General features: G+C 36.9%; 5 protein-coding genes across 7 annotated transcripts; 3 read left to right on the forward strand and 2 right to left on the reverse strand.

Annotated features, from left to right (window-relative positions):
- Window positions 1-4,295: 4,295 nt before the first annotated feature.
- Window positions 4,296-6,519, forward strand: LOC114803534 (uncharacterized). Of its 2 annotated transcripts, none has more exons than XM_029037750.2 (4): window positions 4,296-5,314; window positions 5,387-5,552; window positions 5,606-6,134; window positions 6,306-6,519. In XM_029037750.2, the coding sequence occupies exons 1-4, from the start codon at window positions 4,923-4,925 to the stop codon at window positions 6,482-6,484; spliced, it is 1,266 nt and encodes a 421-aa protein (XP_028893583.2). In that variant the 5' UTR covers window positions 4,296-4,922; the 3' UTR covers window positions 6,485-6,519. The 2 variants fall into 2 exon arrangements, with proteins under 2 accessions (XP_028893583.2, XP_054084618.1); XM_054228643.1 differs by having other exon boundaries at window positions 5,753-6,134.
- On the reverse strand, window positions 6,437-8,408 carry LOC128921340 (uncharacterized). The gene is made up of 6 exons (XM_054228633.1): window positions 8,104-8,408; window positions 7,757-8,034; window positions 7,466-7,631; window positions 7,098-7,400; window positions 6,774-6,990; window positions 6,437-6,718 (listed from the first exon to the last, which is right to left on the reverse strand). The coding sequence occupies exons 1-6, from the start codon at window positions 8,287-8,289 to the stop codon at window positions 6,540-6,542; spliced, it is 1,329 nt and encodes a 442-aa protein (XP_054084608.1). The 5' UTR covers window positions 8,290-8,408; the 3' UTR covers window positions 6,437-6,539.
- Window positions 8,409-11,293: 2,885 nt separating this feature from the next.
- On the forward strand, window positions 11,294-13,098 carry LOC128921344 (uncharacterized). The gene is made up of 6 exons (XM_054228649.1): window positions 11,294-11,496; window positions 11,572-11,849; window positions 11,917-12,085; window positions 12,148-12,450; window positions 12,526-12,742; window positions 12,816-13,098. Exons 1-6 carry the CDS (start codon window positions 11,389-11,391, stop codon window positions 12,995-12,997), a joined length of 1,257 nt encoding a protein of 418 aa, XP_054084624.1. The 5' UTR covers window positions 11,294-11,388; the 3' UTR covers window positions 12,998-13,098.
- Window positions 13,099-17,860: 4,762 nt separating this feature from the next.
- LOC128921894 (uncharacterized) lies at window positions 17,861-20,083 on the forward strand. Of its 2 annotated transcripts, none has more exons than XM_054230820.1 (4): window positions 17,861-18,879; window positions 18,952-19,117; window positions 19,171-19,699; window positions 19,871-20,083. In XM_054230820.1, exons 1-4 carry the CDS (start codon window positions 18,488-18,490, stop codon window positions 20,047-20,049), a joined length of 1,266 nt encoding a protein of 421 aa, XP_054086795.1. In that variant the 5' UTR covers window positions 17,861-18,487; the 3' UTR covers window positions 20,050-20,083. The 2 variants fall into 2 exon arrangements, with proteins under 2 accessions (XP_054086795.1, XP_054086799.1); XM_054230824.1 differs by having other exon boundaries at window positions 19,318-19,699.
- Rv0769 (uncharacterized) lies at window positions 20,077-21,831 on the reverse strand. The gene is made up of 6 exons (XM_011198823.3): window positions 21,670-21,831; window positions 21,323-21,600; window positions 21,032-21,197; window positions 20,664-20,966; window positions 20,338-20,554; window positions 20,077-20,282 (listed from the first exon to the last, which is right to left on the reverse strand). Exons 1-6 carry the CDS (start codon window positions 21,784-21,786, stop codon window positions 20,104-20,106), a joined length of 1,260 nt encoding a protein of 419 aa, XP_011197125.2. The 5' UTR covers window positions 21,787-21,831; the 3' UTR covers window positions 20,077-20,103.
- Window positions 21,832-23,887: the final 2,056 nt, after the last annotated feature.

The following is a 23,887-nucleotide window of genomic DNA, read 5'->3' on the forward strand; positions in this document are numbered from 1 at the left end:
ATTGTTGCTATATGTACGCTTCACATAATACAATGCCGTTATATATATACATATTTATACATAAATACTTCATATACTGTTCAGTACAAAAAATACTCAACTTTGTTTTCTGAAGTAAGAGGAAATCTTAGATGTGACATAGCTTTCCATCTGATTATTACTGCTTATCGCTTCGAGAATCTATCTAAATGAAATATTCCTGTCTGCAACATCATCTTTTTTCCATCATAGCAGATCAGAAGCCAAATTTTTATTATCTCCAGCAAAGACAGGAAAGTAAACCGAAAGTCCTCCTCTCTCTCTCTCACTTACGTCTGTAAAAGTTATAAATATACACCTGAGCAACAAGAACAACAAACTGCTTTTGTTATGCACACAATATGGAGTATATCAAAAGTGCAGTTATTTCTTATCTTCCATCATCAACTATATTAAGGGACACATGCATGACAAGCAGCATAATGTGCGCAGTGGACCTGGGCGTATGAGTATTTTTTAATTGAGTTGCTAGGACAAAAACAAATATGTGGCTTTGTTCAAGCAGATTTGTATGGCTTTGCCTTAGTTTGTGAAAGCTACCCAAATGTGCTGCATTTGCAAGCAGTACGATTTAATGAATCAGTGAACATTCGTATATATCTGTGAATGTCTACATTTAAACTACTATTTTGTTGTTTTCTAGTTATTGTTACAAAGCCAATAATAACAAGTAAGGAAGGGCTAAGTTCATCATTTCATTTAAATTTCGTATACCTTTTTGAGTGCAACTCTTCTGCACCTTCTTTATAATAAAATTTAATGTTTCTCTTGGTTTTCCTTACTGAATTAAAGCATTTTTAGTAGTTTTCCACATAACCTTTGTATGGGAGGTGGGCGTGGTTATAATCTGATTTCCTTCATTTTTGGACTGTATAAGGTAGTACCTAAAAGAAACGACTCTAGAAAGTTTCCTTGATATAGCTTTAGTAGTTTGTGAGATTTTTTGAACTTGATTTGAACTCGTCACCCTGATCATTTTGATATATATAACCCTATATCTAACTCTTTAATTTTAGGACTTACAACCAACCGTTATGTGGACGAACGAGAGTATAAAAATTGAAAACTATTGACTAACTATTTGTACCGAAAATGCAATATTATCTATGTTGCAAATAATCCCCAAGTTATTCGAATTTTATTCGAAATTATTTTGTATAGTGTGTAAACTATATTTCGTTCTCGTATAAAACCGAAAAACGGTTAATTCTCGCTCATCGCCTAAAATAAACGAGACTTCAACTGAATGAATGCCTCAGTATGCTCAGCATACAGACATTTAGAAGCCACTTGGATGCCAGAACACTCAGGCAGTCGGAGCTACCTTCATTGCACCGGCGTGTGAAATACATACGCGTGCGTTGCATCAAACTGCGCGGTGAAGAAACTGGAGCAAAGCAAGCGCGCCGGCAAGCGCTTAGCTATCGCATAATTTACGGGTTTGCACTTCAATGCTCTCAACAAGTAAGTGATCTACCTCCCGACTAATTTCTCTCTCCACAAAACGCACACTTGCATAGGCAGGGTGGTAATGCGAGCCAGAATTTGGCAACGGCGGCATTAAAGAAAACTTCGCAGCCGCAGCGCAGCGATAAAAAGGGGCATCTCCGAATTTCAGGAAATTACACAAAACTGACGTTTTGACGGTGGAATTTTCGTGTGCGAAAATGTTGTCACTATGAAGTAGCTGAGGAACGCTGCAAATCGTTAAAGTTAACTTCCTCTCGTTATTACTGTTACACACTTTCTTTGCTTCACTTTATGCCGTGGACACTTTGGTGTTGGGTAAAGGACCGGCGATGACGGTTCACGGCATAAAAAAACACACAAATGAAGAAGCTCATTTTTACAATATGCGGTTGCAGCCGCTGCACTTAATGTGGGCATTCTATGCAAATGTGGCAACGCCAGCGGCATCGTCTATACTGAAATAGTAGACTACTACATTTGCGCTTGCTTAATTTTTCACTTACTTAAAACCTCACACACTTCAATTTTATAATGTTGGCAAATTAGCTTTTTCTTATTGATTTTAGCTAGCTATAGCTAGACAAACCTAAACAATACATAAGATAGATGAGAATCGAAAAAATTGTCGCACTCGTCGATTATCTAACTGGTGACCATAATGACCTTTGGTTGAACGAAATCAAATCACAGAATCTAATAGAGAGGTGCAAAAGTAAAGAAGGAGGGAACCAATTTATCCCTAGTAGCTGAGAATGTTGACTTTAATAGCAACTACTAACAGCTGGAACAATATCGTCATTGTCGATTGTCTAGCGTAGCAATCATATTATTACTCAGCCTTTAGACATATTTTCTAAAGCGCCAATCAATCAACGAATCACCCGACATGCAAATAATTGCAAAAGCTGTTGCGCATTTTTTAATTCATTATTATTTCACTGTGATATATAATGAAGACGAGCTTGTGTCGTTTCAGTTGTTGACTCTGCGCTAATCAAATATTCTAACTGCCGTCATGAATAGCAAATAACTGCAGTCATAAACAATTTATTTGAATTCGTACTTAAAAAAAATGCTTTTCGATGCTGCATTTACTCCATCATTCATTCGTACATATTTAAGAAACACTTGCATCAAACCGATCACTTTATTCCATACATTATCATATAGAATGTGGAAGCTGTAAAGAGAGTGTAATCTAAAAACTCAAATAATCTATAGAAACACTACTTCTTGACAGGCAAAATCGGAAGCCAAAGTTTCACTTGCATAAAATGACACTCCTGCAGCACTTCTAAACCAATACTTCTGCTTTCGGGTTTTCGCAACACAAAACTTCTTTTATTGCGCTCCGCTGCCACAACCCGTCATTGTGTTTGGGAAGATTTATGCCTTACCAGCAGCGACATTATGCGCGACCGGATGTCTGCTCAGCCTCGTCGAAGTCAAGGCATGTCAAGACTGCACAAGCTGGCCTGCTGGCACGATGTCAGCCATCAACTGACACTTCGACAAGAATGAAACGTCAAACACACGCATATTCCCACCAAAGAAACGGAGTGTAAATAGCATTGCTGAGGCGATCGTGGTGTCACTGCAATAGTGCCTCTTCACCGCAACTAATCCAATAAATACGGCACAACTACATACAATCTCAATCATCCGCAAGGATTTAAATTCTATTGCAAGGAGTTTATATGAATGCGGCATTTCTACATAAAGTTCGCATTAATTGGATCCACATCTACGTACTTTTAAGGCCAGGAAAAAATACAAATTGTCACAATTTTAGATTACTGTCTAATCTGCACTATAATGCATTTCAGAAGAAATTTTCCTAAAATATTACAAAGTTTGCATATTTCATGATTGCTGAAATACTCGTATTATTTCAGCATTACTTGCGGTGGTATTCGTTCGAACAATACTCGCTCCTATACTCGTATAGTAAATATTTAAGTACGCATGTATTAAGCGGCTTAAAGCTGTTTGAAGTTATTTGATTATTGTAGTTGTTGCACAGTTGCTGATTGAATATTTAGCTCTATTAATTTCTGGAAATACCAATAACTTTTGGCTAATACAGGTATTATTTGGCTTTTGAGCTTTTCAACAATTAAATCATTAATTGGGGAAAGGAGCTTTGATTTGATTGCGAAAGCGTATTTACTAAGTAGAAAGAAAATATATAGTATGATATGATAAGATTGATTCACAAATCACAAGTGTACTTTAAACAGTCAACTGTCCCAAAGATAGTCAGATAATATATTATTTGTTGTGAGTATATTCATATTTGTATATGCTTATTTATATTTTTACATATTTACATGTAGAAGAGTATTGTGCATACAGAGTAATGAGTAAGAGATACAGCGTGTCTTAGTTCTTTCGACTGCGAGAAATATGTCGTCAATAGCAGCGTTATCATTCGCAGCTACTCTCAACTCTCAACAAAACACTCAAAACAAACAGCAACACATAACTGATACACAGCGAACCAGCGAAGTCCACGAGTACAACTTATTAGTATATTACGTATGAGATCGGGTACAACGACCGAGTCACATCAAAATATGCAAGTTTAATTCATTCAATTTAAAGCCGAATAAAAATATCGCAGCTTTTCGTTCTTTTTCATTCAACCAAGGAGATAATAAGCAAGCTCCCAATTTATGATCTCACGATAATGGCTCGCCGTAAGTAAAGTATTGTTTGGAATATAAAATTGTTTTACTCTCTAAATTATATTGACATCAACAACTATTCATATGTGCATCTTGTAGGCAGTCGCTTAACGAGATTTATAGCGTGCAAAACGTGAGATAAATAATTTAACAAAAATACAGATAATATTGTGTGTACAATTAAAAAGAAACAAACAAATTTAATACACGCAATGAAATGTGGTATTGTAATTAAGTGGATATATACTTAATATATAATGAATGATACGTACTCATAAAGAGTTATAGGTGATACTTTAACAATTAAATTAATTACAATTACTTGCTTTTCACAATTATATTATAAGAATACAAAAGAATTTTCTAGGTTTACACGCACTCCGTTTGCTAATAGGAAGCCATCGGAGTTGGATCATCAAGCATCGCATGTCGTGCAAGTCCCAACAAATATACATATATGTATATAATTTAATTAATGCTCAAATGGGCAACAGAGATTACACTATCAAATAAAATCAATAAAGTGTTTAAATATTTATAAATAAAAGAATATCAAGAGCCGAACCCCGCATTATTTACACCTCTCTCTAATTCTCTTAGTTCAATTATGCGAAATTTCAGTTAGGCATTTAAATTTGAAACTAGTCATCCAGTGGCTTGCTTATCTGTCAGTACACTGAAATCGCTTCACACGCGTGCACGTTGCCAACATACATAATACGAGTAATGAGTTCAGAATACGACAGAGACGAGCAAGTGCCGCCACAATGGTTGAACACTGGCTTCTTTGAGCGCGTCTTTCAGCCGAAAAACAACGGCGAAAAAATGCAGATTATAAATATTAAAGTTCAACCCGCAACCAAAAAGGGTGAGCACTACGCCAGTGTAATGTTCCGCGTAAAGGCGACGTTTACATTTGCCGCCGACTGTGCCGCTGCACAAAGACCGCAAAGCAAGTCATTCATTGTAAAAGCGCTACCGGAGCTGGAGGGCGAGAAGCAGCGTTTGCTGGAAGGCTCAAAGCTCTTCGAAACCGAAATCGGCATTTATACCGACGTTTTGCCCAAGCTGGTGGAGGTGCTGCGATTGGCAGGCGAGCGCATACGATTTGGCGCCCAGTAGGAAATGAATCTTCCTTAAAACTATTTAAAATTTAAGTCAACTTGTATCTATATGTATATATTTCGTAGTTGTCTTCACCATGCTCTGACGCCCATTAAGGTATTGGTTTTTGAAGACTTAACAGAGATCGGTTATGAAATGGTGCGCGGTCGAACGTTGACGCTTAAGGAAATAAAGGCCGGCTATCGCAAATTGGCTAAGTGGCATGCTGCTAGCTATAAATTGGCGAATGATGTAAGGTTTTACATTATTTTATTACTTTGTGTTACAATTAAATTATTTAATAGCAACCCGGACTTTTTGATAAATATTACGAGAGTTTCATGACCATACCGTATGTTGTCAATAGCTCGTTCATATCAGGCGGAATCAAGAACTTTATCGATATGCTCGACACTGTACCATCCTTAAAAATGTACAAACCATACTTTCAGGCCATGCAACCAGGCTGGGCTACCAAATGTCGTGCAACATACACGGAATATTTCTATAATCCTCAACCCCACACTTGGTATGGCGTCTGTCACGGAGATGTGCTAGCCAACAATTTGATGTTCCGGCATGTACCTCTTACTGGCGAATTGGATGATGTATTGTTGGTGGATTACCAGCTTGCTTATATGGGACCTTTAGTCAATGATCTCATTTATTCTTACTATATGCTCTACACGCCGGAGCAACGTGCCGAAAATTATGAGGAACTCTTTGAGCATTATTTCAGACATTTCGTACAGACATTGGAAATGCTGGGATATCAAACAGAAGCGCTAACATTTGAATGTTTCCAGCAACAACTGAAACGGCAGAAAGTTTTAGGTAATTTGCAATTAAGCCACTAACCTTTCACTCGTCAACAAGGTTTATCCAGGAATAAAAGTATAAGTCCGAGTAAATTTCTATGAGCTTATCTTAAATACCTTTTGATTCTTTTAATTTATTGGAAAACAATATTTAAATTTTTTGATTACTTTTTGTTGTAATTTTCAGCACTTTTTCTTTTAGTCAGCTTTCTGCCAATACGCCACGCATTGCTTGCTGGTCTAATAGACAGGGATCACCTGATGGCCACCGATGATGAGCGGCGCGACCTCTACTATGACAAAAATTACATTGCCGAGTTGCACAGCATTCTACCAATGTATTTGAAATTAGGCTATTTGCAATAACATAATAAAATAACAACAATACTATAAATAAGAAATACATGTTGAGTCACTATTATTATTCCTCGAAACAACCTAAGTACAAAAAACGTGGTAGCAATATGCGCAGTTCATCCAGTATCTTGGAATTCGTAAGTAATGCACGTCTTGCGTCCTCCGATTCGACAATTTCGTTCATTCCAATGCCCTCCATGAAGGCATAGTTGAAGCAAAGCAAAGTGGAAACCAAGTAAAGACCTGTTTTGGAAATACTATATAGAGTGCAACATAAATAATAGCAGGCTTTACCCACCCCAGTGTCTATAATCACGCATCTCCGCTCTTAACTCTGTAATGGTTGGGATGTGCCCTTTGTATTGCACACTGTGAAGAGTGTCTTGGAAATTCTTTGTGTAATAATAAAGCAGCTCATCCATGTTCTCCATTCGCATGCTCGGGCTGTACATCATTGTAAAAGCATAATGCAAATCTATAGCGGGAGAGCCAAACATACTGACTTGATAGTCGAGCTGCAAGAAGGAAAATAATATTTATGATAATAAGCATTGATAGTTATGTGGCATGGTTTGTCTCTCTTAGTATTTCATCAATATCTTTTTTTTTTAATCTCTCTCACCAGAATTAACTCCTTCAGCTTATTGTCCACATATTTCACCATTAAATTCTTCACATGAAAGTCCCCATGGTTCAATACTTGAATTCCACTACGTTTGCCGTTTTTAGGCGCATTTAATAGGTCTAAAACCTTCGGTATCAAGAAAAGTTCCGCCCTTTCGAAATGTGGTAAATATTTTCGAAGATCCGGCTGATCACTTATTACTTCTTTCATTAGTTTGATGCCATCTCTTAGCACGGGAAAATTAGCTATATCGATTGTGTTGATGAAGGTCTTATCGAATGTGGCTAATTCATGGTTATCCTATTAGAAAATGTGATATTAAAGAAATTTTTGAACTTTCTGCTCTCTAATATGCGAGCGCTTACCGTCTGTGCCATTTGAAAGCTGATTGCGTGTATTTTAGCTAATTTCTTTAAAGCTAACTTGATTTCCTCCAAACTACAGGGGCGATTGTTTATGGGCAAATAGCCTTCGATACCAAGATCTTCGAACACTATGTAACGCGGCGCCTCCAAGCTGTACGTAATTAGCCTAAAAATATTTAGAGTTAGATCTGAAATAAATTCCACACTTGTGAATGTATAATAATTTCATGACTTTGACAATACTTCATATACACTGCAACGATCTGAGAAATGCTTCACTCCTTTACTCACTTTGGTGCCAACACTGTTCGATCGCTAAACTCTCGCAGCTTCGCTTCAATTTTCGGCAACACTTTCGTATACATTCGCACCTCGGTTTCAAAGAGCGGCACCTCATTCATTTTATCCTTCTTCAAACCCTCCACAAAGGGTTCAGTTTTCATCACAAATGAACGCAGTTTCTCTTGCGTAGCTTGGGAGCACAGAGAGTAATTTATCTTAGCACGATACAGTATACTCGCGTAGTTATCAGTTGACGCAGTGCCGGATGAGAGCCGCAACCTGTGAATCTGCATTTAAGAATATTTGTTTAGCCATTTTTAAATAGTTTGGCTTTAATTGCAGTTTTCTTACAGTACCTCCACACTTTCATTTTCGCATTTTTCGAGAATGCGCTTGAAGAAATCCTCATTTATCCATTCCGGTGTGCTGAAGGCATCATCCCCACCACAAGCCTCACTACTCGCATTAACCATGATTGCTCCCAAATATTCGAATAAGCTCCAACATTTAAATGCATCGCTTTTATAGCCCCAAAGACACATGCAATAATCTCGCTTTGGAGAGCGCCACCGATTAAGTACAAGTCTATTGAGTCAACAGCGTCACGAAATTTAATTCAGCGCTCGGTTCGTATGCCGATAAAATGTTTTGCAATAAATAATGCATACAAATTAAAAAAAAAATTGCCACTTGAAACTGATATGAACGAATGAATGAGCTAAAAAGTAACGCATGCAATGTTTAATAAAATATAAAGAATCAAAATATTCTCCGCTTAATTAAGTCTCGCTGAAAACGCTTGCAGCAATGTGAGCACTCAAATCAACATGTATGTAGAGATAAATATATGTATATTTAATATATTATATATACAATTATACGAGTATGCAAACAGAGGAGTATATGTATTTTCCATTGAAACATAGCAAAAAAGTACGAGTCGTAGACAGCTGCATGAAATTAGTATATTGAGTCATAAAAACTATAATGAAAATTCGCCATGAAATTTTATTTATTTTTTATTTTTTCAGAAATCCAGTTTACTACTTTTAGCCACCTTATGCCAACAGCGTTTCTGTGCAGTTACTGCTAAAACTCAGCACAAAATTTAGAAGAGTAAAGAGTGAGTGTTGTCTACAGCAAATAACGCAATCTAAAAACGAATATTAGATATCACAAATGCTTTTCCATTTAAGCTTGTTTGCTCTATTTTTCAACAATTACAAGTTTACTCTCCCACGCTTTTCATTTCCACTTCAATTCATGTCAATAAAAATATTCCATTTCCAATATCCACCTCACCTGCTCTAATAGTTCAGCTTTGCTGCCATTTCATATTGTGAACACCAATCACCAATCACAGCTCGAACGGCAACAACTTTCCTGTACCTGCACACGGAAAGCAACTTTTTTCAAATCATTTTTTAGGCAATAAAAACAACATTCTCGTACATAACCAGGGGAAGCAATTAAGAGGCCACCCGCCGCGCACAACAACAGCAATATGTTGGCAATCACCAGCCGCATCCGTGTTCGCTTCGATTGTTTGTTAAAAAAGTTGAATTGCCGATATTGAACGGTCCGAAGGAAAATAACTAAAATCAAATAGAAAAGGGAAATAAATGGAAAAGAGTTGGCAGGAATAATAAAGGGAACTGAAAGTGAACGTATTCATGCCTAAAACTCTAACTGAAACTAACAGATTGAATAAAAACCGCCCAACACAGCCGCTTCACTTTAGCTGGCATTCCATGTAAATATGTACACAGAACAATGAAAATAAAGTGAAATTCAAATTTGTACACGAGCCCAATCAAAATGAAAATAAGGATATTGCTGAGTATGGGAGAGTGTGTGTGCTGTTAGTTAAAGCTCGCGCGTAAATTTCGAATCTATTTTTCAATATTTTCTGTTAATTTACCATGACTGCGTTCGTTGCAATTGCAATTTCAGCACCCCTACTCAAGATTTATCTTGCCATGTTTGCATATTTGCCGAAAAAGCAGCAATATTTCTGCTTTTTTACCTATGTACCTCGGACGTCAACTACAGCAAAAATCGTTTGTCCTCGACTAAATAAAAAAGTTTATATTGGAATCTCGCAATTTCCACAGCCTCAGTTCGTAATATTTACTTACAATCAATCGAACGAAATTTGCAAATATTGTATATTTTAATCGTTCAGCTATAAGAGCGAATGTTTAATGTACAAAATCTGAGCAAGAAAGGGTAAAAGGTGATAATAATTCGAATAGCAGCCTTGGCAAATGCTAGGCATTGTCCTCAATTTGAACCACGGTCATTCTTTTCAGCTTTTAATTTAATTAAGTTTCGATTTGGCCTATAATTTAATGCACCTTTCAGCTTGTCACTTTCACTTGACTCTGCTCTCTGCGTCGAATTCAAATTCTTTTAATCCGCTATATCTAAGCTGACAAGTGCAACCAGTGAAGCAGTTGGTTTATCAATCAGGGTTTGGGTCTACCGCGACGTCAGCATTGCATTTAATTAAAATAGACAGATGAGGAGGCAATATAAGTCCAACAGAAGTAACGGTGGACATTTTGGAGCAAATATTTTCAAGCTTAAGTTTATTCGTCATTTTAAAAAGAAAAATATCCCAAATAGCTTTTTCTTAATTCTCATTCTTGTTATACGAGTGATGATACTTTTAAGTACAAAAACGCGCATAACTTTTGATAGGATTGGAGTAGAAGCTCGTTGATTCCGACAGAAAGTGAAAAAAGTAAAACAATCGCAGCACCTTTCAAGTATTTCAATCATAATGATTTTCATATTTGAATAAATTAACGGGGGAATTTCCTAAAAATTCCGCGCATTCTGAGGAAAATTACCGGAAAGTCCGTTCCCTGATGAAAACTATATCGACTCGACAATTATTGTACCTTATTTTGTTTGTCCTGAACATATTTGCAGCAAAAACTAACTAGATTCTACAAAGCTAATATTAGATTGAGCTTATTAGTTATTTATTTAGTTCTTGAACCTGGAACAATTTGTAGGTCGTATATCAAAGATAATGCAAAATAAACGGTACCTACCTTATCTCTCTAACGGGTGATAAAACACAGTGACGCGCACATGAAGAGAAAACCAGTAACTTTTAAGACTCTTTACTTACTTTGCCTTGTTCTAGAGGCGCTACATAAAAAGGGAGTAAATGTATCAGACAATTTAATTTGGTATAAAAATAATTATATTTATTTACAAACTGTTGTTGCGTGATTAGACAAGCAATCGTGATAGATAGTCTAGCATTGCTTGAGAGCAAGCATACATACATACATAAAAACTCATGTACATATGCGTCTAATTTCAATTGAACACAAAGAGAACTATCTATTCACAACGTTACGATCTAATCAAAATTCTTTGGACTCATTGAAGAGCTGTGTAGCCCCTTACACAGCCGCAGTAGCACGCTCAGCACTGATAAGGCACTGAAATATTAGCAGATGAATTTAGATAACTCAACTATAAAATGTAAAGCAATTTAGACGAGCGGCAGCTATATAAAAGCGCGACGCCCGGCACTTTGTTTCTTTGCTTCAATTAAGGTGTGCGCGTAGGTGATCAACTCGCGGAGCTTAGAAAATTTACATTGTGAAGACAGCAGTGAAATGGCAAATAACGAAAAGTATAGTGAGGATGATCTCACTTTCCCGGATTGGTTGAATGAGGCATTTTTCGAAAACGTTCTAAAAAACGTCGAAACTGAAAGCACGGAGGTCTGTGTATGGTGTTATTTGCAATTTAATATTAGTGAGATTTTCTGAAATTCACTAACAAAATATTGTTTCCAGGTCACCAATTTAGAGCTGAAACCGGGCACAATGAAGAACGATCACTACGCAAGTATTCTGTTTCGAGCCAAAGTCAGCTACAGATTGCAGTCGCAGCCAACGAAGGAGAAAGTCTCCTCGTTCATATTGAAAGTCGAACCTTTTGTGGAAGGTCGCAAAAAAGAAGTGGTGGGCAATCTGAATTTATTCGGAACAGAAGTACTCATGTATACTAAAGTGTTGCCGATGATCGAGAAAGTACTGAGACAATATGGCGACGAAACCGTTTTGGGACCAAAGTTAGTATCCAATTCCAAAAGCTAATATAAAGCCAATTAAATAAATTTTTAACGTATTATGGAAAAGGCTCGTCGCCTGCAGCGCCACCGCACCGTCGTATGTTGTTTTTGAAGATTTAGCTCTCAAAGATTATACCACAATTGGGTACCGCCATCCCAATTTGGATGAAGTGAAAATTGCGCTGCTGAAACTGGCGAAATTGCATGCGGTCAGCTACAAATTAAGCAAAGAAGAGGTAAGAAAGCCAAATTTAAGCGATACAAATTTGAATTCATACACTTGTTCGCAACATTTCAGGAAGATAATGTCATAATTTCCTTGGACAAGGGTTCAATGAACTCTTCGGACCCCGAAACCTTTCCATTTATTAAGAATGGCATTAGATTGCTCAAGGAGGTTATGAGCGAACACGATGACCTGAAACAATTTGTGCCGCACATTGAGGCAGTCGAACATTTACTGTTGCCGAAAACCCTCGAAATGTTTAATGCAGCCAGCAGTGGCAAGCGAGATGGCATTTTCGTGGCCAACCATGGCGACTTTCATTTGAAGAACATTATGGTCCAAACGAATGGTGGCAGACTAACTGATCTTATGCTGGTGAGCAATGCAGTTCAATTAATATTTGTTTATCAAACTTAGTTATTTTCGCTCTCCTCTCTATTCCTTGTGCAGCTTGATTATCAAATCAGCATATTTGGGTCACCGGCAATCGATCTTCATTATGCCTTCACTATGATGTATAGCCCTGAAATGCGTCGTGATCACTACGACGAGCTTCTCTATTTTTATATCACGAATTTTCAGGAGACTCTGCGCAAAACGGAATACAAAGGCCACATACCTTCACATTTCGAGATTCGTCAAGAACTGCAAAAGTATAGATATTGGGGTAAGTGAGGCAGTAATGCAATATTTCAAATAATTGCGCATTTTGGAAACAAAATCTCTTTTATTAAACACAGGTATTTTCATATTCCTCACCTTCCTAATATTCAACTACACATTTATCGACGAGGATGGAGACCTTGCGGCGGTGATCGAAAATCCGGAGGCACAAAAGAAAGAATTAGAAAATCCAAGATATCTGAAAGAGCTGCGAGAGATGCTGCCCAAATTTCTACACAATGGGTATTTCGAATTATAATGGAAAACATTTTAATATATTTAAAACTAATATTATCACTTTGTATACAGTTGTTTTTGTTGTATGTTTATATAAACGTAATAAAGTGCGATTACTATGAATGTTTCGAATGTATCTTTGAGAAATTCTTCAAATATTTTGGCAATATAGGAGTATAAGTAATACCAATGGGATAAACTAACCATTCTATATGCGAATGTAACGAGGCAGATCAAACAGAAAGGAAAACAGGAAACCTTGTTTGGAATAGGTTCTTACGAAACAGATTACTAAAGTAAGACTTTTGAGAAAAATTGCCTATTTACGTGTTTTATACAAAATTAGGCATATTTACTTACTCGTTTACACATATAAATGCGAAGGTTATTCACTGAGGCTTGTGTGTTTCGACTCCACAAACAAGACTCTCGGCTGTAGACTGATTATCAGTTGTTAAACGGTGTTATTACATTCGACTTTTTGGCATTCATAATTTATTCGACAACAAAAATGTGTAATAAACACATAATAACTTTGTAAAGCTGCCTTCTTGTTTAAAATAATACAAACAGGAGTCATTTGCTATTCAATTGTTGCTATATGTACGCTTCACATAATACAATGCCGTTATATATATACATATTTATACATAAATACTTCATATACTGTTCAGTACAAAAAATACTCAACTTTGTTTTCTGAAGTAAGAGGAAATCTTAGATGTGACATAGCTTTCCATCTGATTATTACTGCTTATCGCTTCGAGAATCTATCTAAATGAAATATTCCTGTCTGCAACATCATCTTTTTTCCATCATAGCAGATCAGAAGCCAAATTTTTATTATCTCCAGCAAAGACAGGAAAGTAAACCGAAAGTCCTCCTCTCTCTCTCTCACTTACGTCTGTAAAAGTTATAAATATACACCTGAGCAACAAGAACAACAAACTGCTTTTGTTATGCACACAATATGGAGTATATCAAAAGTGCAGTTATTTCTTATCTTCCATCATCAACTATATTAAGGGACACATGCATGACAAGCAGCATAATGTGCGCAGTGGACCTGGGCGTATGAGTATTTTTTAATTGAGTTGCTAGGACAAAAACAAATATGTGGCTTTGTTCAAGCAGATTTGTATGGCTTTGCCTTAGTTTGTGAAAGCTACCCAAATGTGCTGCATTTGCAAGCAGTACGATTTAATGAATCAGTGAACATTCGTATATATCTGTGAATGTCTACATTTAAACTACTATTTTGTTGTTTTCTAGTTATTGTTACAAAGCCAATAATAACAAGTAAGGAAGGGCTAAGTTCATCATTTCATTTAAATTTCGTATACCTTTTTGAGTGCAACTCTTCTGCACCTTCTTTATAATAAAATTTAATGTTTCTCTTGGTTTTCCTTACTGAATTAAAGCATTTTTAGTAGTTTTCCACATAACCTTTGTATGGGAGGTGGGCGTGGTTATAATCTGATTTCCTTCATTTTTGGACTGTATAAGGTAGTACCTAAAAGAAACGACTCTAGAAAGTTTCCTTGATATAGCTTTAGTAGTTTGTGAGATTTTTTGAACTTGATTTGAACTCGTCACCCTGATCATTTTGATATATATAACCCTATATCTAACTCTTTAATTTTAGGACTTACAACCAACCGTTATGTGGACGAACGAGAGTATAAAAATTGAAAACTATTGACTAACTATTTGTACCGAAAATGCAATATTATCTATGTTGCAAATAATCCCCAAGTTATTCGAATTTTATTCGAAATTATTTTGTATAGTGTGTAAACTATATTTCGTTCTCGTATAAAACCGAAAAACGGTTAATTCTCGCTCATCGCCTAAAATAAACGAGACTTCAACTGAATGAATGCCTCAGTATGCTCAGCATACAGACATTTAGAAGCCACTTGGATGCCAGAACACTCAGGCAGTCGGAGCTACCTTCATTGCACCGGCGTGTGAAATACATACGCGTGCGTTGCATCAAACTGCGCGGTGAAGAAACTGGAGCAAAGCAAGCGCGCCGGCAAGCGCTTAGCTATCGCATAATTTACGGGTTTGCACTTCAATGCTCTCAACAAGTAAGTGATCTACCTCCCGACTAATTTCTCTCTCCACAAAACGCACACTTGCATAGGCAGGGTGGTAATGCGAGCCAGAATTTGGCAACGGCGGCATTAAAGAAAACTTCGCAGCCGCAGCGCAGCGATAAAAAGGGGCATCTCCGAATTTCAGGAAATTACACAAAACTGACGTTTTGACGGTGGAATTTTCGTGTGCGAAAATGTTGTCACTATGAAGTAGCTGAGGAACGCTGCAAATCGTTAAAGTTAACTTCCTCTCGTTATTACTGTTACACACTTTCTTTGCTTCACTTTATGCCGTGGACACTTTGGTGTTGGGTAAAGGACCGGCGATGACGGTTCACGGCATAAAAAAACACACAAATGAAGAAGCTCATTTTTACAATATGCGGTTGCAGCCGCTGCACTTAATGTGGGCATTCTATGCAAATGTGGCAACGCCAGCGGCATCGTCTATACTGAAATAGTAGACTACTACATTTGCGCTTGCTTAATTTTTCACTTACTTAAAACCTCACACACTTCAATTTTATAATGTTGGCAAATTAGCTTTTTCTTATTGATTTTAGCTAGCTATAGCTAGACAAACCTAAACAATACATAAGATAGATGAGAATCGAAAAAATTGTCGCACTCGTCGATTATCTAACTGGTGACCATAATGACCTTTGGTTGAACGAAATCAAATCACAGAATCTAATAGAGAGGTGCAAAAGTAAAGAAGGAGGGAACCAATTTATCCCTAGTAGCTGAGAATGTTGACTTTAATAGCAACTACTAACAGCTGGAACAATATCGTCATTGTCGATTGTCTAGCGTAGCAATCATATTATTACTCAGCCTTTAGACATATTTTCTAAAGCGCCAATCAATCAACGAATCACCCGACATGCAAATAATTGCAAAAGCTGTTGCGCATTTTTTAATTCATTATTATTTCACTGTGATATATAATGAAGACGAGCTTGTGTCGTTTCAGTTGTTGACTCTGCGCTAATCAAATATTCTAACTGCCGTCATGAATAGCAAATAACTGCAGTCATAAACAATTTATTTGAATTCGTACTTAAAAAAAATGCTTTTCGATGCTGCATTTACTCCATCATTCATTCGTACATATTTAAGAAACACTTGCATCAAACCGATCACTTTATTCCATACATTATCATATAGAATGTGGAAGCTGTAAAGAGAGTGTAATCTAAAAACTCAAATAATCTATAGAAACACTACTTCTTGACAGGCAAAATCGGAAGCCAAAGTTTCACTTGCATAAAATGACACTCCTGCAGCACTTCTAAACCAATACTTCTGCTTTCGGGTTTTCGCAACACAAAACTTCTTTTATTGCGCTCCGCTGCCACAACCCGTCATTGTGTTTGGGAAGATTTATGCCTTACCAGCAGCGACATTATGCGCGACCGGATGTCTGCTCAGCCTCGTCGAAGTCAAGGCATGTCAAGACTGCACAAGCTGGCCTGCTGGCACGATGTCAGCCATCAACTGACACTTCGACAAGAATGAAACGTCAAACACACGCATATTCCCACCAAAGAAACGGAGTGTAAATAGCATTGCTGAGGCGATCGTGGTGTCACTGCAATAGTGCCTCTTCACCGCAACTAATCCAATAAATACGGCACAACTACATACAATCTCAATCATCCGCAAGGATTTAAATTCTATTGCAAGGAGTTTATATGAATGCGGCATTTCTACATAAAGTTCGCATTAATTGGATCCACATCTACGTACTTTTAAGGCCAGGAAAAAATACAAATTGTCACAATTTTAGATTACTGTCTAATCTGCACTATAATGCATTTCAGAAGAAATTTTCCTAAAATATTACAAAGTTTGCATATTTCATGATTGCTGAAATACTCGTATTATTTCAGCATTACTTGCGGTGGTATTCGTTCGAACAATACTCGCTCCTATACTCGTATAGTAAATATTTAAGTACGCATGTATTAAGCGGCTTAAAGCTGTTTGAAGTTATTTGATTATTGTAGTTGTTGCACAGTTGCTGATTGAATATTTAGCTCTATTAATTTCTGGAAATACCAATAACTTTTGGCTAATACAGGTATTATTTGGCTTTTGAGCTTTTCAACAATTAAATCATTAATTGGGGAAAGGAGCTTTGATTTGATTGCGAAAGCGTATTTACTAAGTAGAAAGAAAATATATAGTATGATATGATAAGATTGATTCACAAATCACAAGTGTACTTTAAACAGTCAACTGTCCCAAAGATAGTCAGATAATATATTATTTGTTGTGAGTATATTCATATTTGTATATGCTTATTTATATTTTTACATATTTACATGTAGAAGAGTATTGTGCATACAGAGTAATGAGTAAGAGATACAGCGTGTCTTAGTTCTTTCGACTGCGAGAAATATGTCGTCAATAGCAGCGTTATCATTCGCAGCTACTCTCAACTCTCAACAAAACACTCAAAACAAACAGCAACACATAACTGATACACAGCGAACCAGCGAAGTCCACGAGTACAACTTATTAGTATATTACGTATGAGATCGGGTACAACGACCGAGTCACATCAAAATATGCAAGTTTAATTCATTCAATTTAAAGCCGAATAAAAATATCGCAGCTTTTCGTTCTTTTTCATTCAACCAAGGAGATAATAAGCAAGCTCCCAATTTATGATCTCACGATAATGGCTCGCCGTAAGTAAAGTATTGTTTGGAATATAAAATTGTTTTACTCTCTAAATTATATTGACATCAACAACTATTCATATGTGCATCTTGTAGGCAGTCGCTTAACGAGATTTATAGCGTGCAAAACGTGAGATAAATAATTTAACAAAAATACAGATAATATTGTGTGTACAATTAAAAAGAAACAAACAAATTTAATACACGCAATGAAATGTGGTATTGTAATTAAGTGGATATATACTTAATATATAATGAATGATACGTACTCATAAAGAGTTATAGGTGATACTTTAACAATTAAATTAATTACAATTACTTGCTTTTCACAATTATATTATAAGAATACAAAAGAATTTTCTAGGTTTACACGCACTCCGTTTGCTAATAGGAAGCCATCGGAGTTGGATCATCAAGCATCGCATGTCGTGCAAGTCCCAACAAATATACATATATGTATATAATTTAATTAATGCTCAAATGGGCAACAGAGATTACACTATCAAATAAAATCAATAAAGTGTTTAAATATTTATAAATAAAAGAATATCAAGAGCCGAACCCCGCATTATTTACACCTCTCTCTAATTCTCTTAGTTCAATTATGCGAAATTTCAGTTAGGCATTTAAATTTGAAACTAGTCATCCAGTGGCTTGCTTATCTGTCAGTACACTGAAATCGCTTCACACGCGTGCACGTTGCCAACATACATAATACGAGTAATGAGTTCAGAATACGACAGAGACGAGCAAGTGCCGCCACAATGGTTGAACACTGGCTTCTTTGAGCGCGTCTTTCAGCCGAAAAACAACGGCGAAAAAATGCAGATTATAAATATTAAAGTTCAACCCGCAACCAAAAAGGGTGAGCACTACGCCAGTGTAATGTTCCGCGTAAAGGCGACGTTTACATTTGCCGCCGACTGTGCCGCTGCACAAAGACCGCAAAGCAAGTCATTCATTGTAAAAGCGCTACCGGAGCTGGAGGGCGAGAAGCAGCGTTTGCTGGAAGGCTCAAAGCTCTTCGAAACCGAAATCGGCATTTATACCGACGTTTTGCCCAAGCTGGTGGAGGTGCTGCGATTGGCAGGCGAGCGCATACGATTTGGCGCCCAGTAGGAAATGAATCTTCCTTAAAACTATTTAAAATTTAAGTCAACTTGTATCTATATGTATATATTTCGTAGTTGTCTTCACCATGCTCTGACGCCCATTAAGGTATTGGTTTTTGAAGACTTAACAGAGATCGGTTATGAAATGGTGCGCGGTCGAACGTTGACGCTTAAGGAAATAAAGGCCGGCTATCGCAAATTGGCTAAGTGGCATGCTGCTAGCTATAAATTGGCGAATGATGTAAGGTTTTACATTATTTTATTACTTTGTGTTACAATTAAATTATTTAATAGCAACCCGGACTTTTTGATAAATATTACGAGAGTTTCATGACCATACCGTATGTTGTCAATAGCTCGTTCATATCAGGCGGAATCAAGAACTTTATCGATATGCTCGACACTGTACCATCCTTAAAAATGTACAAACCATACTTTCAGGCCATGCAACCAGGCTGGGCTACCAAATGTCGTGCAACATACACGGAATATTTCTATAATCCTCAACCCCACACTTGGTATGGCGTCTGTCACGGAGATGTGCTAGCCAACAATTTGATGTTCCGGCATGTACCTCTTACTGGCGAATTGGATGATGTATTGTTGGTGGATTACCAGCTTGCTTATATGGGACCTTTAGTCAATGATGTCATTTATTCTTACTATATGCTCTACACGCCGGAGCAACGTGCCGAAAATTATGAGGAACTCTTTGAGCATTATTTCAGACATTTCGTACAGACATTGGAAATGCTGGGATATCAAACAGAAGCGCTAACATTTGAATGTTTCCAGCAACAACTGAAACGGCAGAAAGTTTTAGGTAATTTGCAATTAAGCCACTAACCTTTCACTCGTCAACAAGGTTTATCCAGGAATAAAAGTATAAGTCCGAGTAAATTTCTATAAGCTTATCTTAAATACCTTTTGATTCTTTTAATTCATTGGAAAACAATATTTAAATTTTTTGATTACTTTTTGTTGTAATTTTCAGCACTTTTCCTTTTAGTTAGCTTTCTGCCAATACGCCACGCATTGCTTGCTGGTCTAATAGACAGGGATCACCTGATGGCCACCGACGATGAGCGGCGCGACCTCTACTATGACAAAAATTACATTGCCGAGTTGCACAGCATTCTACCAATGTATTTGAAATTAGGCTATTTGGAATAACAACAATACTAACAACAATACTATAAATAAGAAATACATGTTGAGTCACTATTATTATTCCTCGAAACAACCTAAGTACAAAAAACGTGGTAGCAATATGCGCAGTTCATCCAGTATCTTGGAATTCGTAAGTAATGCACGTCTTGCGTCCTCCGATTCGACAATTTCGTTCATTCCAATGCCCTCCATGAAGGCATAGTTGAAGCAAAGCAAAGTGGAAACCAAGTAAAGACCTGTTTTGGAAATACTATATAGAGTGCAACATAGATAATAGCAGGCTTTACCCACCCCAGTGTCTATAATCACGCATCTCCGCTCTTAACTCTGTAATGGTTGGGATGTGCCCTTTGTATTGCACACTGTGGAGAGTGTCTTGGAAATTCTTTGTGTAATAATAAAGCAGCTCATCCATGTTCTCCATTCGCATGCTCGGGCTGTACATCATTGTAAAAGCATAATGCAAATCTATAGCGGGAGAGCCAAACATACTGACTTGATAGTCGAGCTGCAAGAAGGAAAATAATATTTATGATAATAAGCATTGATAGTTATGTGGCATGGTTTGTCTCTCTTAGTATTTCATCAATATCTTTTTTTTTTTTAATCTCTCTCACCAGAATTAACTCCTTCAGCTTATTGTCAACATATTTCACCATTAAATTCTTCACATGAAAGTCCCCATGGTTCAATACTTGAATTCCACTACGTTTGCCGTTTTTAGGCGCATTTAATAGGTCTAAAATCTTCGGTATCAAGAAAAGTTCCGCCCTTTCGAAATGTGGTAAATATTTTCGAAGATCCGGCTGATCACTTATTACTTCTTTCATTAGTTTGATGCCATCTCTTAGCACGGGAAAATTAGCTATATCGATTGTGTTGATGAAGGTCTTATCGAATGTGGCTAATTCATGGTTATCCTATTAGAAAATGTGATATTAAAGAAATTTTTGAACTTTCTGCTCTCTAATATGCGAGCGCTTACCGTCTGTGCCATTTGAAAGCTGATTGCGTGTATTTTAGCTAATTTCTTTAAAGCTAACTTGATTTCCTCCAAACTACAGGGGCGATTGTTTATGGGCGCATAACCTTCGGTACCAAGATCTTCGAACACTATGTAACGCGGCGCCTCCAAGCTGTACGTAATTAGCCTAAAAATATTTAGAGTTAGATCTGAAATAAATTCCACACTTGTGAATGTATAATAATTTCATGACTTTGACAATACTTCATATACACTGCAACGATCTGAGAAATGCTTCACTCCTTTACTTACTTTGGTGCCAGCACCGTTCGATCGCCAAACTCTTGCAGCTTCGCTTCAATTTTCGGCAACACTTTCGTATACATTCGCACCTCGGTTTCAAAGAGCGGCACTTCATTCATTTTATCCTTCTTCAAACCCTCCACAAAGGGTTCAGTTTTCATCACAAATGAACGCAGTTTCTCTTGCGTAGCTTGGGAGCACAGAGAGTAATTTATCTTAGCACGATACAGTATACTCGCGTAGTTATCAGTTGACGCAGTGCCGGATGAGAGCCGCAACCTGTGAATCTGCATTTAAGAATATTTGTTTAGCCATTTTTAAATATTTTGGCTTTAATAGCTGTTTTCTTACAGTACCTCCACACTTTCATTTTCGCATTTTTCGAGAATGCGCTTGAAGAAATCCTCATTTATCCATTCCGGTGTGCTGAAGGCATCATCCCCACCACAAGCCTCACTACTCGCATTAACCATGATTGCTCCCAAATATTCGAATAAGCTCCAACATTTAAATGCATCGCTTTTATAGCCCCAAAGACACATGCAATAATCTCGCTTTGAAGAGCGCCACCGATTAAGTACAAGTCTATTGAGTCAACAGCGTCACGAAATTTAATTCAGCGCTCGGTTCGTATGCCGATAAAATGTTTTGCAATAAATAATGCATACAAATTAAAAAAAAAATTGCCACTTGAAACTGATATGAACGAATGAATGAGCTAAAAAGTAACGCATGCAATGTTTAATAAAATATAAAGAATCAAAATATTCTCCGCTTAATTAAGTCTCGCTGAAAACGCTTGCAGCAATTTGAGCACTCAAATCAACATGTATGTAGAGATAAATATATGTATATTTAATATATTATATATACAATTATACGAGTATGCAAACAGAGGAGTATATGTATTTTCCATTGAAACATAGCAAAAAAGTACGAGTCGTAGACAGCTGCATGAAATTAGTATATTGAGTCATAAAAACTATAATGAAAATTCGCCATGAAATTTTATTTATTTTTATTTTTTCAGAAATCCAGTTTACTACTTTTAGCCACCTTATGCCAACAGCGTTTCTGTGCAGTTACTGCTAAAACTCAGCACAGAATTTAGAAGAGTAAAGAGTGAGTGTTGTCTACAGCAAATAACGCAATCTAAAAACGAATATTAGATATCACAAATGCTTTTCCATTTAAGCTTGTTTGCTCTATTTTTCAACAATTACAAGTTTACTCTCCCACGCTTTTCATTTCCACTTCAATTCATGTCAATAAAAATATTCCATTTCCAATATCCACCTCACCTGCTCTAATAGTTCAGCTTTGCTGCCATTTCATATTGTGAACACCAATCACCAATCACAGCTCGAACGGCAACAACTTTCCTGTACCTGCACACGGAAAGCAACTTTTTTCAAATCATTTTTTAGGCAATAAAAACAACATGCTCGTACATAACCAGGGGAAGCAATTAAGAGGCCACCCGCCGCGCACAACAACAGCAATATGTTGGCAATCACCAGCCGCATCCGTGTTCGCTTCGATTGTTTGTTAAAAAAGTTGAATTGCCGATATTGAACGGTCCGAAGGAAAATAACTAAAATCAAATAGAAAAGGGAAATAAATGGAAAAGAGTTGGCAGGAATAATAAAGGGAACTGAAAGTGAACGTATTCATGCCTAAAACTCTAACTGGCAACAGATTGAATAAAAACCGCCCAACACAGCCGCTTCACTTTAGCTGGCATTCCATGTAAATATGTACACAGAACAATGAAAATAAAGTGAAATTCAAATTTGTACACGAGCCCAATCAAAATGAAAATAAGGATATTGCTGAGTATGGGAGAGTGTGTGTGCTGTTAGTTAAAGCTCGCGCGTAAATTTCGAATCTATTTTTCAATATTTTCTGTTTATTTACCATGACTGCGTTCGTTGCAATTGCAATTTCAGCACCCATACTCAAGATTTATCTTGCCATGTTTGCATATTTGCCGAAAAAGCAGCAATATTTCTGCTTTTTTACCTATGTACCTCGGACGTCAACTACAGCAAAAATCGTTTGTCCTCGACTAAAGAAAAAAGTTTATATTGGAATCTCGCAATTTCCACAGCCTCAGTTCGTAATATTTACTTACAATCAATCGAACGAAATTTGCAAATATTGTATATTTTAATCGTTCAGCTATAAGAGCGAATGTTTAATGTACAAAATCTGAGCAAGAAAGGGTAAAAGGTGATAGTAATTCGAATAGCAGCCTTGGTAAATGCTAGGCATTGTCCTCAATTTGAACCACGGTCATTCTTTTCAGCTTTTAATTTAATTAAATTTCGATTTGGCCTATAATTTAATGCACCTTTCAGCTTGTCACTTTCACTTGACTCTGCTCTCTGCGTCGAATTCAAATTCTTTTAATCCGCTATATCTAAGCTGACAAGTGCAACCAGTGAAGCAGTTGGTTTATCAATCAGGGTTTGGGTCTACCGCGACGTCAGCATTGCATTTAATTAAAATAGACAGATGAGGAGGCAATATAAGTCCAACAGAAGTAACGGTGGACATTTTGGAGCAAATATT

This window comes from Zeugodacus cucurbitae, chromosome 2 (assembly GCF_028554725.1).
Source record: "Zeugodacus cucurbitae isolate PBARC_wt_2022May chromosome 2, idZeuCucr1.2, whole genome shotgun sequence".
In the NCBI taxonomy this organism is placed as follows: domain Eukaryota; kingdom Metazoa; phylum Arthropoda; class Insecta; order Diptera; family Tephritidae; genus Zeugodacus; species Zeugodacus cucurbitae.